General features: G+C 28.0%; 1 protein-coding gene across 2 annotated transcripts in view; it reads left to right on the top strand.

Annotated features, from left to right (window-relative positions):
- LOC142332706 (very long chain fatty acid elongase AAEL008004-like) overlaps window positions 1-14,222 on the top strand; it is a 189,739-nt gene extending 175,517 nt beyond the window's left edge. For both annotated transcript variants that reach the window (XM_075379278.1, XM_075379277.1), the window contains exons 8-10: window positions 5,061-5,197; window positions 8,549-8,707; window positions 10,983-14,222. In XM_075379278.1, coding sequence (XP_075235393.1) covers window positions 5,061-5,197; window positions 8,549-8,707; window positions 10,983-11,180 — 494 coding nt within the window. In that variant the 3' untranslated portion in view covers window positions 11,181-14,222. The remainder of the gene's footprint in view (window positions 1-5,060; window positions 5,198-8,548; window positions 8,708-10,982) is intronic.
- Window positions 14,223-14,862: the final 640 nt, after the last annotated feature.

The following is a 14,862-nucleotide window of genomic DNA, read 5'->3' as shown; positions in this document are numbered from 1 at the left end:
TATGACTGCATAGGATCACTTTAGTCAGTCCATTATCTCTTTGATGGGACTGTTTGGGCCTTGAAGTCCTTCCAGTACTTTTTCATACCTTCCAATCTTTGGGCCCTTTCTAGTGTTGAAAATGTTTTGTGTTGTAAGTTTTTTCTTGCGAGTGTTTTTGTTCTATATTTTCGAATGATATTTTGGGGCCAATTTTATTTGCAATATTTTGAAGTTCTAATATCAGTGATTTAGCTTCGTCGATTTCATTTACTAGCAGTGCCGAGTCATTGGCAAAACCAAGACAGTTTGTTTTGATCTTTCGGCCTATTTTTACTTTTTGGGGCATTTTTTGAGCCATTCCCTAATTACCATTTCTACACCGCAGTTGAATAATAGCAGCGAGAACCCATTGCCTTGACACAGTCCTGTTTTCATCTCAAATGGTTCCAAGAGCTCGCCTCTGAATTTTACCTTTGATTTAGGGTAATCATGTTTATTAATTTGGTACATAGTTCAAGGTGTCTTAGAATTTTTATTTGGAATTTTCTGTAGATGCAGTCATGTAATCTTTTTTATATATTAGAAAATATATTAATTTGTAAGATCATATTTTGGTCACATTAATCTAATCGATTTTGTGCACTTCTCAATCTCTTTCCGTCACCCACTACTAGTCTTCTAATTTCAATATATTATCTCTTCTATATATTTTAATCTTTGTTTTTCTTATAATTTCTCCCTTAAGCATTTCATTCTATAACTAAATCTATAATTAATTAATTATAAAATTAATTTTTTTCCACTTATTCCTGCAGTTTCTTTCCTCCATGTTTAGTACTTTATAAAGAATTCTGCTTAATCAGAATGTACATTATATAAAATTTAATTAAAACATAATTTAAAATATTGTAATTAAAGCATATAATGTAAATCATCTCAATCATTGATATAAAATGAACCACTCACCTGCTATTACATCTGTGGTGGATGTTTTTGGTACCATAGTTTGAATATATTTACATATTTTTAAATCTAAATTTAATGTATTACAAGGGTAAGTCAATTTTTATCCACAATGTAGTTATACATTTTATTACAGTATAAATAGGAAACTTACATGTACTTCATTTTTCAATATAGTCCCCTTGCATTTCAACGCACTTGGTCCATTGTTGCACAAGCTTCCTGATCCCCTCATAAAAAAAGGTTTTCAGTTGAGCAGCTGTGAGCCAGGAATGCACTGCTTCTTTCACTGTTTCATCCAAGGTAAATTGATGGCTCCTTAATGCCTCTTTGAGTGAACCAAACAAGTGGTACTCAGAAGGGGCAAGATCAGGACTATACAGAGGATGAGCCAGTAGTTCAAAGTTGAGTTTCTGGAGCGTTTCAGCAGTGTGGGCAGTAGTATGTGGACAGGCATTGTTGTGCAACAACACAACACCTTTCGACAGCAGTCCTCGGCATTTGCTTCGAATTGCAGACTTCAGCTTGGCACTAAGCATCTCACTGTAATGCACACTGTTTATTGTCGTGCCCCTTTTCTCATAATGTTCCAGTACTGAGCCTTGTGAGTCCCAAAAAACTGTAAGCATCAGTTTTCCTGCGAACGGTCGGGTCTTCACTTTTTTTTGCCGGGCAAATTTGGATGTTTCCATTCCATACTCTGTCGTTTACTCTCTGGCTCGTAATGATGGATCCATGTTTCATCACCAGTGATGATTCAGTCTAAGAAGATGTCCTGTTCGTTACCATAGTGATCCAAATGTTTTTGACAGATGTCCAAGCGCATTTGTTTATGCAACTGTGTGAGTTGTTTTGGGATCCATCTTGCACACTTTATGAAACCCAACTATATGTGTGGAACAACAGAACCGTAGTAGGCAGAAGTGTGACTAATTTGCAGATGATGTGCCACTTCATCAATAGTTACTTGTCTGTCTAAGAAAACCATGTCACTTGCACACTCAATGTTTTCCTCATTTGTGGCAGTAAAGTCGTCCAGCTCCTTCATCGTGTGTAACACTTGTGCAACCATTTTGAATTTTTCAATAAATTTGTAGACACTCCATTGTAGCAACACACTGTTCTCGTACTGTACTTAAAGTCTTTGATGAATTTCGGCCCGTGATACACCTTCCGACCACAAAAAACAGATCACTGAATGTTGCTCTTCTTTTGTGCAAACAGAAAGCGGAGCAGCCATGGTTAATGGCAGGGCAGCAATAATGGAACTAACCTAGCAGCATCAAACTTGCACAGACATAACAACAATTAAACCACGCATACGTCTTCTATGCAACACGACAGTACTACCAACATTAACAAAAATATAACTAAACTGCGGATAATAATTGACTTAACCTCATATTTCATTAATCCAATTCTTGTGTTAAATTTTACTTGTTTATTAGTTTATGATTTCATTGGTCCCTTTTTTTAAGTTATTTTCTTGAGGATTATGGAATTTAAATTAATTGCTATTGATTTCTTATAATTTTATATTTATACATTTTTGTGTTTATTTTCCCTAGTGTGATCAAATATCACATCAGATATCAGATCAGTATAATATCAGATATAAATATCAATATCAGATATCAATCCAAAATAAGCATATATCACAACTTATAAATGTTATAAAATTTCTTATTTTTCAAGTATGTACACCACTAATTTTAATGTTCCTTTTTTTATTTTATAATTGAAATTCCTCTGGTAGCACTAAAGTAGATTACTTTCAATTAACTGTAGGAGATTTTTTAAATGAAAAATTTTATATGGTCTGTCTAAATAGAAAATTTGAAGATATATTTATTTCTGTGTTTCATCATCTGCACTTAATATTGAATCATTAAGTGCACTTAATAATTATGTCACTATTATTTTAGTGACTATTATTATGTCACTGTTATTATTTCACTGTTTGTCTCTTTATTTATTATAGTGACGCAAACATTCCAAAATCTTCTATCCTGGTACTTTACTTGCATTCTGATCTTTAAAATATTGTCATAAAAAACTTCAAATTCATATTAAATTAAAAAATTTAATTTAAAAACAATCTGTAAAAAACTCATTTGATTTTATATTTTTTATGACAGTATATGTAATGATTGAGGGAGGGGGTAAAAAATAATATTTATATTTTCTTGAATGTAGACAGCCTTACTTAATTCACAGTAGTCTCATAATGTTTTTTTATCGTGACTGGTATTTCATATTTCTAACAAATAAAATTTTTTTCTTACAAAAAGTATTTTTTGCAGACTTATTCATATTTAAATTAAACTAAAAGATTTGATATAAAATTCAATTTTAAATGGGCAAAACCAATTAAAATAGAAAAAATAGTCTGTCCTTCAATCTTAATGTTTTTAACATTAAATTAATTTTTTTTTTTGGAATGGGATTTTGAAAGTTTAAATTTAAAGAAATGAAAATGAATTGTTTACTATTTGATAAGTAGGTTTTTCTTTTTTTTCTTTAGAAAATAATTTTTTTTAAATTCTATTTTCTTTTAAGACACATTAAGTGAGATTTTAGGAACACATTAAAAAATGCTTCTTATCATTGATGATATTAAATTATTTTTTGATCTAAATTTAGCATTTATCAAAATATTTAGTTATCTATCATCTAGTGATAGCCTTAATCTGATTTACTACTTTTGAATTACATCTTTATCTATTCTGCATTTTAATGAGTGCAAAATTTAATTATAAACCAAAGTGTAACCTTATGTTGTAACTACAATGTTATAATTATTGGTATAGTGGAATAATGTATACTCAATGACACATTTAGTTGAGACTGCAGACTAGTATACACCAAGACTTTCTTGAGGGAGTTAATAATAAAGCATAAAAATATTGATTAAGGAGGTTTAAATTTAAAGAAAAAAATTTGTATATGAATCAAAACATTATAATCAGTCATTAATCACAATTAATTGTCTAAATCTGTCGACTGATTTATAAAAATATGTACATATTAAAAAATTTACCTAATACACATGGATAAAAATAAATACACATGGTTAAAAAAACAATATGTGATATCAAATGTTAAACATTTCATTTCCTTTTCCCACAGCTGACTATGGGAAATGTTCATTGGGAATATACCCAAATGATACAATTTTTTATTAATAAGAATATGAACTAACAATGAAATACAAATATTATAAAAAATATTTATTTACATAAAACAGAAAAAATTAAATATAAAACTGAAGTTTAATCATTATTAAGATTATTAACACGCGTTGAAGCATGTTTTTCTATATTATATGGTGAGCTATATTGCATCACACCTGTATTACATCAAAGTGCATGACTTTTTCTTGACACTCATTTTTTTCTCAGTTGACTCCCCATGCCAAAGCCTGCATTAAAAAGCTTGCATCGAAAATATATTAATGTAAATATCCCTTTAGGATATAAATTCAAATTACTAGTTTAAAATTTTATAAAATAGTATTTAGCTTGTTGTAAATTATTTTGCCAGAAATAAAATTATTCAATCAATTTCTAAAAATGTAGAAACAACTGTACTTAGAAATTGAATTGTTGTTAAATTTATTTTTTAAATAAAACCATCAACAATTCTGAAACAAAGTAAATTTTTCTCCAAAAAAGGTCTGTCCCAAGATTTACAAATTTTATTTTATTTCCAAGTTCAATTTTCTTAAAATTTAATTTTATCTCATCTCTGTATGCCGCAACCTTGTCTCTCTGTACTTAAGCTTATTTTTTTCTATTCTTATTACACCTATTGGATTCTTGTACAAATTATCAATAATACTTCTTTTCTTTTATATTTCAATGCTAATTTTTTTAAATTATAGACATTTTATTCCACTTTACATTATCAGATCTTTATCTTTTATCCTTTATCTTTTATTTTTTGTATCTTTTATTATTTATTTATTTATTTATTTATTTTGTATCTTTTTTTTATTTTTTGTATCTTTTTTGGATCTTTTATCTTTTGTAAGATCTAGCTAGTATTTCATTCTGATAATTTTGTTTTTCATCTATTTTTTAAATGTATTATTTATAACTATTATGTTTCTATAGGTGGCCACAGCACATTCTTTGGTATGTTGAACACATTTGTTCACATTGTTATGTATACTTATTACTTGTTGGCGGCTCTTGGACCTGAAGTACAGAAATACCTATGGTGGAAGAGATATTTAACTGCACTCCAGATGGTGAGTCACTGTAATACTTAAATCATTAACCATAAATACAAATCATTTAACCATATTATATAACACAATGAAATCATAGAGCAAAAATATATCAGATTTTTAAACAGTAATAATGTCTTGTATATTTGATTAAATGAAGTACTTTTATTTATAATTTTCTTTGAGTACTTGTGTAGAATGAATGACTATTGTTAATGAAAAAAATTTTCAAGTATCCTTGGGAAAAGTTAACAACAAGCTGGATCCAAAAAATCAAAACAAATCTAGAAATAAACAATATAAAAGAGGATGAAGTAACAGAAAAAGATGCATTTCTAGGAAAGTGCAAAAAATAGGATTCCAAGGTGGTAAAGAGAAGAGAACTGGATCAAAGTGGTCTGAGGAAAGGAAAAAACATATAGCAAAAAGATAAAAGAGCACTGGAAGATAAGGAAACAACAAAGAAGGAAATTAAATTGTTACATGGTCCTTAGGTGGCCGTAACGAAAGAAGAAGAAATATTTTTTATGTGAATTTAAATTTATGTTAAGTTCTGACTAAAACAATAAAAACTGCATTCCTAATGTTCAGATGGCTCCATTATATCTGAAATATTTCATGAAATATCATACGGCCTCCATGGAGCGAATGTTAGCGTCTCTGCCTTTCATCTGGAGGTCCTGGGTTTGAATGCCGGTCAGACACGGCATTTTTCATGTGCCACATTTCCATATCCCATGCACAAGTTTCAAGCTTATGTGGTGATATCATCAAGCGACATCCTGAAAATTGAAGGATGTGAAGATAAAATTCAACTGATCAAAGTTGCATTTAATAAATTGTGATGAAGCAACATATAGGCCATTAAAGTTTAATGACACCAATTGCAATTTCAGTGCAAGCAACTATAATTCTTAGTGGCTATTATTCATAAAAATATCTACTATAAAATTATCATTTAAAATTCCAAAAGAAAGAACTAGAGTAATATTTATATCAACAGTTGCCTACTTTGTAGACATGAGATGAATGAAGTATATATTGTTGCATGTTCATGGTTCGATCAGGATATTGAGAGGTTAACAATTGAAAATGTTTATATAATTACAATTTATTACTTTAATAACATAAGTAAAATAAGACAAATCAATAATAATAACTGTGAATAACAATAATTAAGTCAATGACAACCGTGACAATTATAATAGTGACTACAATAATAATGAACATCAATAACAATATTAATAATAATAAACAATTATTACATACAAAATAGAATTTAAAGTAAGGTCAGGATTGATTTACAGGTAGTTAATCATATAAACCAGAATTCCGTTCAATTGACAAATGACATTATAATGACTGCTAATATTTACACCTTTAACAACTGGTATTGTATTACTATGAAAATAAGATTAGACTAAAGTACTTCCACTGCAACTAAAACTACCCTATAGTTTATGAATGAATTTAATATCTGATCCCTTTCATTACTTGGCTATTGGTAACACCAAACAACTTCCTGAATTCATGTATTGTCCATGTACTGGAATGCTTGTGACATCACATCAAACACACCCTGCACAGTGCAGTACTACACATTGACAGATAACACTGTCTTGTAATCGCATCGAACATACATGCTTATACTTGCTACTTCAAAACTAAACTTAACTCATCTTTCCTGGTGTATTTACACTCCTACCCTCTTGACCTACAGAACCAGACCGAAGTTGAAGCGTGAGAATGATCGCCAGAGTCCTTTCATTTTTCCATAAATTCCTACCCTGGTTTAGTAATTCTTCTCACTGAACAACATGTGTTGAGGTTTGTCAGCGGACAGTATTACAAAGAACAATTGTTAAACAGACCTTGTTAATTGTTAAAGGATTCCTTTTAGTTCCCTGTTGGATTCCTCCCATTATTATATTTTCTACTACTTTCTGGGCAGGAATCCGTTACTAAGCTTCATTATAGCAGTCTTGTTACAATATATATATATATATATATATATATATATATATATATAGGAAGAAGGTCATGAGCAAAACAAGTCTAAATTACCCCACTCTAACATAATACTAGATGAATGAATCTTATTACCAAAAATGTCACCAGTTGATGGTTGATTGATGGTCTAAGCTAGTATTGGTTTATATATATTTATATATATATATATATATATTATTTTCAAAAAAAAAAAACAATCTTTTAATGCAATTTGTAATTTTTTAATGCAATGACGATTAAGTTGTTGGATGATCATCTTTTCTTGCCTTCAACTCCTTTTCTTTATTCTTAATCCCTTATTCTCCATTATCAGTTCTGTGGATGCATGTCTGACCTTGCAACATTATTCATACTGAGGATGTCAGGTCCTGAGCAGCCGATGCATATCTGTTTTATGATGCCACAGATAGTTTTTCTGTTCACAGGCTGTACAACAGGTATTGGATTTACTGTCATTTCTCCCACAACCACCCATTTGGTTGCCCTAAAACATGATATTGAATATCCATGCCTTGAAGGGCTACTGTACCTTGAATCAGTTTAAACGACCTAGTTCCTAATAACCTAATTGTATTATTATGATTCTACAACAGGTATAATAATAATCAAAGTGCTATTTATGTTTGTAAAATCATGCTTCCTAATCCCTCCCCCTCAAAAAAACTGAAAACTGTTGAAATAAGCAGACTTAAAAAAACAAATAAAATTTGTGATAGAAATTTAAGAAAAATTAATTTTTCAGTAAAATTTAACTTAAATTGAGTCAAACAGCTTCAGTGGTTTGCTTTTGGTAATTTTAAGAAGATTTTCACATTAAGACTTTAAAAAAGAGTACTTTGTTGCCTGAATTTGACATAAAAGAAGCATAAATGAGCAATATAAAAGACGTTTATCAACGAAAGACTCAATCTGTGTTTATTTACTGGATTAGGATTAGTGAATAAGTTACTGAAAATCCTTAACAGTCAATGGCACTTTTTTTTTGTTTAACCTCCGGGACTACCATTAGGTATTGCTTTAAAGGATGAGATGAATGATTTGTAGCGTGTGTGAAAATGCTATGCCTGACCGGGATTCAAACCTGGGACCTCCAGATGAAAAAAGTCAAGACACTACCAAGAAGAAAAAAGAGTACAATATACCATTATGAATGACTTTTAATGCGTGATTAAAAGTGTGATTAGTGCACTAATTATTTGTTTCAGCTTATTAAAAAATTAAAAAAAGACTTAAATGAAATTACTTTCATTTTTCAGAAAGAAATTAGTTTTTGTCATTTATAGCATAGATATTATGAAATATAAATTACTATGTAGAAATTTTTAATATCGTCAATTTTAATTCCTTTATTTATTTGTTTAGGTCCAATTTGTTCTTGTCATGGTTCATGCATTCCAGCTTCTCTTTATCGAATGCGACTATCCAAAAGCATTTGTTTGGTGGATAGGTTTACATGCCATTATGTTTTACTTCCTATTCTCTGATTTCTACAATCAAGCTTACAAAAAAGGAAACAAAAAAGTAAGTTTATTTTAATTATTTCTTAGTTATACATGTTTAATTTTAAAATTGATTTTCATAAGCTGTCAGAGGATATTTTCTATCACAGTGGTAGTCCATATTGCATGCATTACTTTGTAAACTTCTTTTTTTTTAGAAATAATTCAGTTACTTGTCATTTTCATTATGTATGAACCAAAGTGCTTTAAAAGTAAAACAAAGTGAATTGCAATCAAATAGTCTGTAAAAAATTGTATGAAAATTATAGGAAACTAGAGAAATGACCTTAGATTTCAATTTGCAACCCCTAAAGAAAACAGGAATAAATAAATGTTAAATTATTACACTATTATTTAGTCATCACAAACATTCAAAATATTGAACTTCTATATAGCCTGACTGAGATTCTGGGGGATCCAAACACCCCCACAAAACTATAAAGAATATTATTAAACATTTGCTTTTTCAAAAAGATAAATATTTAAAAATGAATGTAAATATTATGAGAATGAAGTAATATAATTACTATCATCAATCAGTTACAGAACAGATACAGTGTAAAATCTACTTTTGGTATAAAACACAATTTAATTCCAACAATTTGATGCTCAGGCTTACATATTTCATTATCATGTTCGCAGGTTTGTCATATTCCAGGAAGATTAGAGACAATTTTTTTAGTTTTACTGAAAGAAATTCAGAATCTAAGACTTACCTCGTTCATATCTGATCTAAAAAAAAATCAAAACTGAAAAAAATTTCTTTCCAATTCATTTTTTTTTTTTAGAACAATAAAATGATCTTACCCTCAATAAAATAATAATTTTTATTATTATTATTTGTGTTCGTTTGCATTGTTTTTGCAGAAAAAAATATCAGACAGTGTATGAGAAAAAAAATGCAAAAACTACAAACTTATTATCATACTGGCATTAAATCACAAAAACATTTTAGATTTTATAAACCTAAGTATATAATTTAAATGGTACAAAAAATTGAAATTTCAAATTAGAAATTCAACCTATTTTGAATCATATTTGAAATAAGTTCAATTTATACTTTAAAAATTATTATACTAAAATAATTATTATTATTAATCATGGTTAATAGACATCTACCTCCTAAAATATTCTGGTTGCATAGCTGCAACTAGAAAATTAGATGAAGAACTAGACATAGATGGAGAACAGTCTGGATTCAGAAAAAGCACAACTACAAAGATAGAAACAAAATTTTTTAAGAGTAACAATGAGATGTTGAATATAAAGTGAAATTTTCAGCCTTCAAATTAAAATACTTCTAGGAATTATACATTTTTGATATTTATATAAAATATATACATTCTTTTATCTTTTAAGTTATATCTGTAATGGATGTATGAAATTTCACTGCTTTCTTATAGCTGATTCATTATAATAATTGCAGATATTTATAAAAAAAATTTAGCAGTCTGTTATTTTATTCTGAAATTTTATTAGAAAAAATGTGCAAATTGTTTTTTCTGGCTCATTTTTGCTGATAAAAACAAATAATGAGATATTTTAGTTAAAATTGTAATCCAGGCTTGATTTTTGCTTCTCTCCCTTCTTTTGGGGGTCCCTTCTTTTCATAAGGCTACTTCATAAATCAACTAACATGTTTATCAATTTATAGTTACAAAAAGATAAATACTGCTGTCCATTTAAAATATTCAATAGGCTCTATTTGATTCAATGGTATCAAAACATTTCTAACTGGTTGTATATTTTTATTATTTTTTTTTATCAACCTTTCTATTTCCCAACCAAACTTTGAGGACTGTTTAATGTCTGATAATATTTTTATGTACCTTTAAGACCAACAGCACATGGTGTTTACTGACAGTATTGAATAGAGGATACACCAAACATCCCAAAGAAGTCTATGTGGGCCTGTACAGTTAGTAGAGGACTTTGTACACCAGGCCTGATGTGAATAAATTTTTTTATTATGGATTGAAATTTATGAAAATGTTCATGTGCAGGTTCTCAATATTGTAGTGGGGGTTGTCAACTATGACTAACATCAGTGAATCAACCGAAGTTAAATTAGGAAGTACAATTTTGAATTACACCTAAACAATGGTGTACTGGTCAGCCAACCAATTTAGTTATAAAAAATCACACTATTTATTGATAAACATTTGGTTTAGATTCAGTATACATTATTGATCTTAATCCAAAAACTATCCAAAATTAGAGTTATCGTTGCAAAAGCTGATAGACATAGAAAAAACCTTTTTAAATCCACTGAAAGTCATAAATGTTTTTTTTTTCAGCTTCAACCAGGTACATCAAAGAAAGATGATGATGCATTATCAAATGGATCAGCAATCACAAACGGATCAGCAAATGGAAAAATTACACAAGCATACCAACAACCAGATAAAGCTATGGAATCAAGTTATACGACGAATTCACGAGACAGCCTGAAAAATAGAGCTTTTATTAATAAAGAAGCTAAAGAGTCACTGTGACAATTTAGGTTTAAATAATAATTAATCATAGTAAGTAATTATTATTTTTATAAATACTGTATTATTTTAATTAGGGGGAAAATAAATATATGAAAAAAATTCTGTGCTACAGTAAATACAGGAAGTGATTTTACTCTAAATTTTTCCCTGTATAAAAATAAGTTTCTTAATACAGGCCATATCTTGCCATATTGTTCCTATAATAAACATATCGCCAACAAAACATTAACGTCAACATATTAGGTTAGGTTAGGTCAGGTCAGAACCTAGCTTAATTAATAATACAATTATTTATATAAATGAATAAAGGGGCCATAATATTTTTCCTTTCTGTAAAATAAAAATTAAGGCATTTTTTAAAAATATCTGTTGATAAATTTATTCCTATTTCTTTTTTAATTTTGAAAAGAGATAGTCTAGAAACAAATTTATTTACAAAAATGAATTAATATGTACCACCTTGAACATCACAGATTATGCATGTATAAATATAAATACTTACAAAACAAATAATAACGAACAATTATTTTATCAAATCAGGAATTATTATATAGGAACCCCTATTTATCTGGATAAATGGATAAAACAATTTGTGAATCTAGTATATATATCACTAGATTAGATATAACTAGATTACATATATAATCCAAAAACTATCCACAGATATATATATATATACGTTACAATACCTCAATGAACAAAATATTGTAAAAAAAAGTTAATAAATTTATTGATATTTTATTAGTTTAAAGTATTCTTAGTCAGCTAATGGAAACATAATGGCTAAATAAAATTAACTTTATTAAAATAGAAGCATGGACTTTTTTTAATTTATATATATTATATATATATATATATGAAAAACTTTTCTAATATGCTCCTTAAACCATTTTAACAAGTAATGAACAATTTCAATATTTTTACTCTTTTTTTCCACAATTTGCTTCTCACCCAAATTTTCAAAGTGGTACAGATCCAGTAAACTAACATACGAAACAGAACGAAACACAAGGATAGCAGGAGAATTTGTATCTCCCTACTAATCGCAGAAGCAGAATAAAAGTCCTTGAGCTGCATCTTCCTTTTATTGGGCGGGTAATTATTTAGTGGCAGTTATATTTATTTTGATTTATTTATAGATGGAATTATTTGCTGCGTTCCAATCCTTTAGACTGGGGAGAAATTATTTGACCGAGGCTGACCTGTGGCAGATTAACCATGTATGAGTGGCTGTTGACCTGATGGTTCCATCAGGCCAACATCTTTAAGATCTCTCCCTTTGGTAATTTTTGAAAATTATCAGTATTGCTTTATTTAAAAGTAATGCTCATTATTATTTTAAAATATATGAACTCAGTTAACACAGAAAAAATTTTATTTAGATAACGAATGAAAATAAAACTAATATGATATAGTGTCAAATGAAGTAGTAAATAGAAAGAAAGCAGTAAGTTTATAGGAGGGGTAATAATTCACACCAGCCTGACAATTTATATCATAATAAGTCAGCAGTATTTACCTGTTTAATAAATTAACCATCCTAGAAAAGTAAACTTCAATAAGAAGCAATGTATACAGTATTTATACAGAGTTAATCGACCAGATGTTTGGTTGAATTTTAATCATTTTTAATTACAGTAAAATTTATTCAAATTAACTGTAAATATTTTGAATTAAAAGGCTGTGCAGTATAAATTATCATTATGCTAAGAACAATAAAAAAATTGAATAATTTAGATTATTCAAATTGAATTTCAATAATTTTCATTACACGATATTTTTTTTAAAAAGGTCATTTACACATTTACATAACAAAAGAAAGAAAAAAAATATATATTACTTAATAAATTAATTCACATCACTCTGCTGATCTCCATGGTGGAGTGGTACCATCTTGGCCTTTCATTGGAGGTCCCGTGTTTGAATTCCAGTCTGTGCATGGCATTTTTCATGTGCTACAAATTTTCATCTTCATATTCCCACGTACAAGCTTCTTTGTTGATAGCTTCCGTGATGAATTAATTTAACAGTCAAAAAATTTTTTTATTTAATTCTTTCTTTTAATTATGTATTTAGATACAACTGTAGTTGATATTTAAATATGTACCACCAATATGTTTTTATTATTAAAAAATATATATATAAAATTCTCAGAAAAGTATAATTATACAACTTGGACTTAAGATCTGAACAAATAGGGGTTACTTGTACGTAACAATAAACTTAAATTCTATTCCTTAATATATCTTCTTTTTTTTAAACAGAACATGTGAAACCATTTTAAATTGTTTTGTTTTTTTATAGGTATGTTTATATAATAGGTATCAAAAACTATTTATTTAATTATTTTTTTGACTTCAAAGTTTTTATTATTTATTGTTTAAATTTTAAGCATTATCATTATATTGTATATTTATGTTGTACATAGGCATTCTGGTTCATTTCTAGAATTAATATAAATTTAAAAAAATTCTCTTATGTTGTTATATTTGTACTGTAGCTATAAAATCATTTAGTATTAATTTAGATATACTGATGTTAATACCAGTAGTTTTAGATATAATAAACAGATAAATTAAAAAAATGATAATTATTTTATATGCATTCAATAAAAATATATATAAAATGATAAGTTTCCCGTTAAATTTAACATTTATTTTTTTTTACTGCAAAAATTAACATTTTTACAAAAAAAATTTGGTATTTAATTTACTCTAACATTACCTTTTGTATTTAATAGTGTGCGTGTATGTGTGTCTGTTCTGCTTGAGTGAAAAACACCATGTTAAGTTTTATTTGTTGAATGTTTATACTCTGGAATTGAAGTATGATCAATAAGTTATCTCGTTTTATTCTGTCATAGTTTTTGTTGCATAATCATAAGTAATATAATAGTAATAATTCTCAAACTTATGATTTTTTTGTATATAAATATAAAAAATGATTGTATTTTTCTGTGTAATAGTAATAATATTTGTCTGTTACTTTATTTATTGTAAAAAATAATAATAAAATTAAGTAAAAATAAATACATATTTTAGACTTGGAACGAGTATGTTTTTATGCATGAGTGCACGTGTGCACACACATACATGTGTGGTAAGTGAGGTATATATATATATATATATACTGTGAAACATCAATTAAAGGACACCTCCCAACTATACACAAATCTAAACAATGAAGTTTTACAATCCCCAGTTTGTTAAAAAATGGTTTCTTAATATAATAATCTAAACAGTAGAACAGATTATTCTGAATTATAGACAGAAATACATGTTAGGAAAAATAACATGTGTTTTATTTTTTACATGATTTAATAATTATTTAAAAACAAAACATCTGACGAATAATTGAACTCATCTACTGAGAATAATTATGACAAACAAACAAAAAATCATTAAACAAGCTTTTCTTTCAGGTAGGTTTTTTCAGGATAGAGTAAATTAGTCAGCGATCTGAAATTTAATATTACTTTTACATTTTATTTGTAGTCAGGTGCCTATGTATGCTACATGAGATGGTGACTTTTAATGGCCTCCACTTTGTTAAGACTAACAGGCATCCAACAACTTTGAAAATGTTACTCTATCCTGAAAAAATACCTGTAAGAAAAGAAATAAAAACTTGTTAAATGATTTTTTGTGCATTTTTCATAATTATTGTAGATAGATGTGTACAA

This window comes from Lycorma delicatula, chromosome 12 (assembly GCF_047948215.1).
Source record: "Lycorma delicatula isolate Av1 chromosome 12, ASM4794821v1, whole genome shotgun sequence".
NCBI classification, from domain to species: Eukaryota; Metazoa; Arthropoda; class Insecta; order Hemiptera; family Fulgoridae; genus Lycorma; species Lycorma delicatula.
The sequence above is the reverse complement of the archived record's forward strand: the minus strand, read 5'-3'. Positions and strand labels throughout refer to the sequence as shown.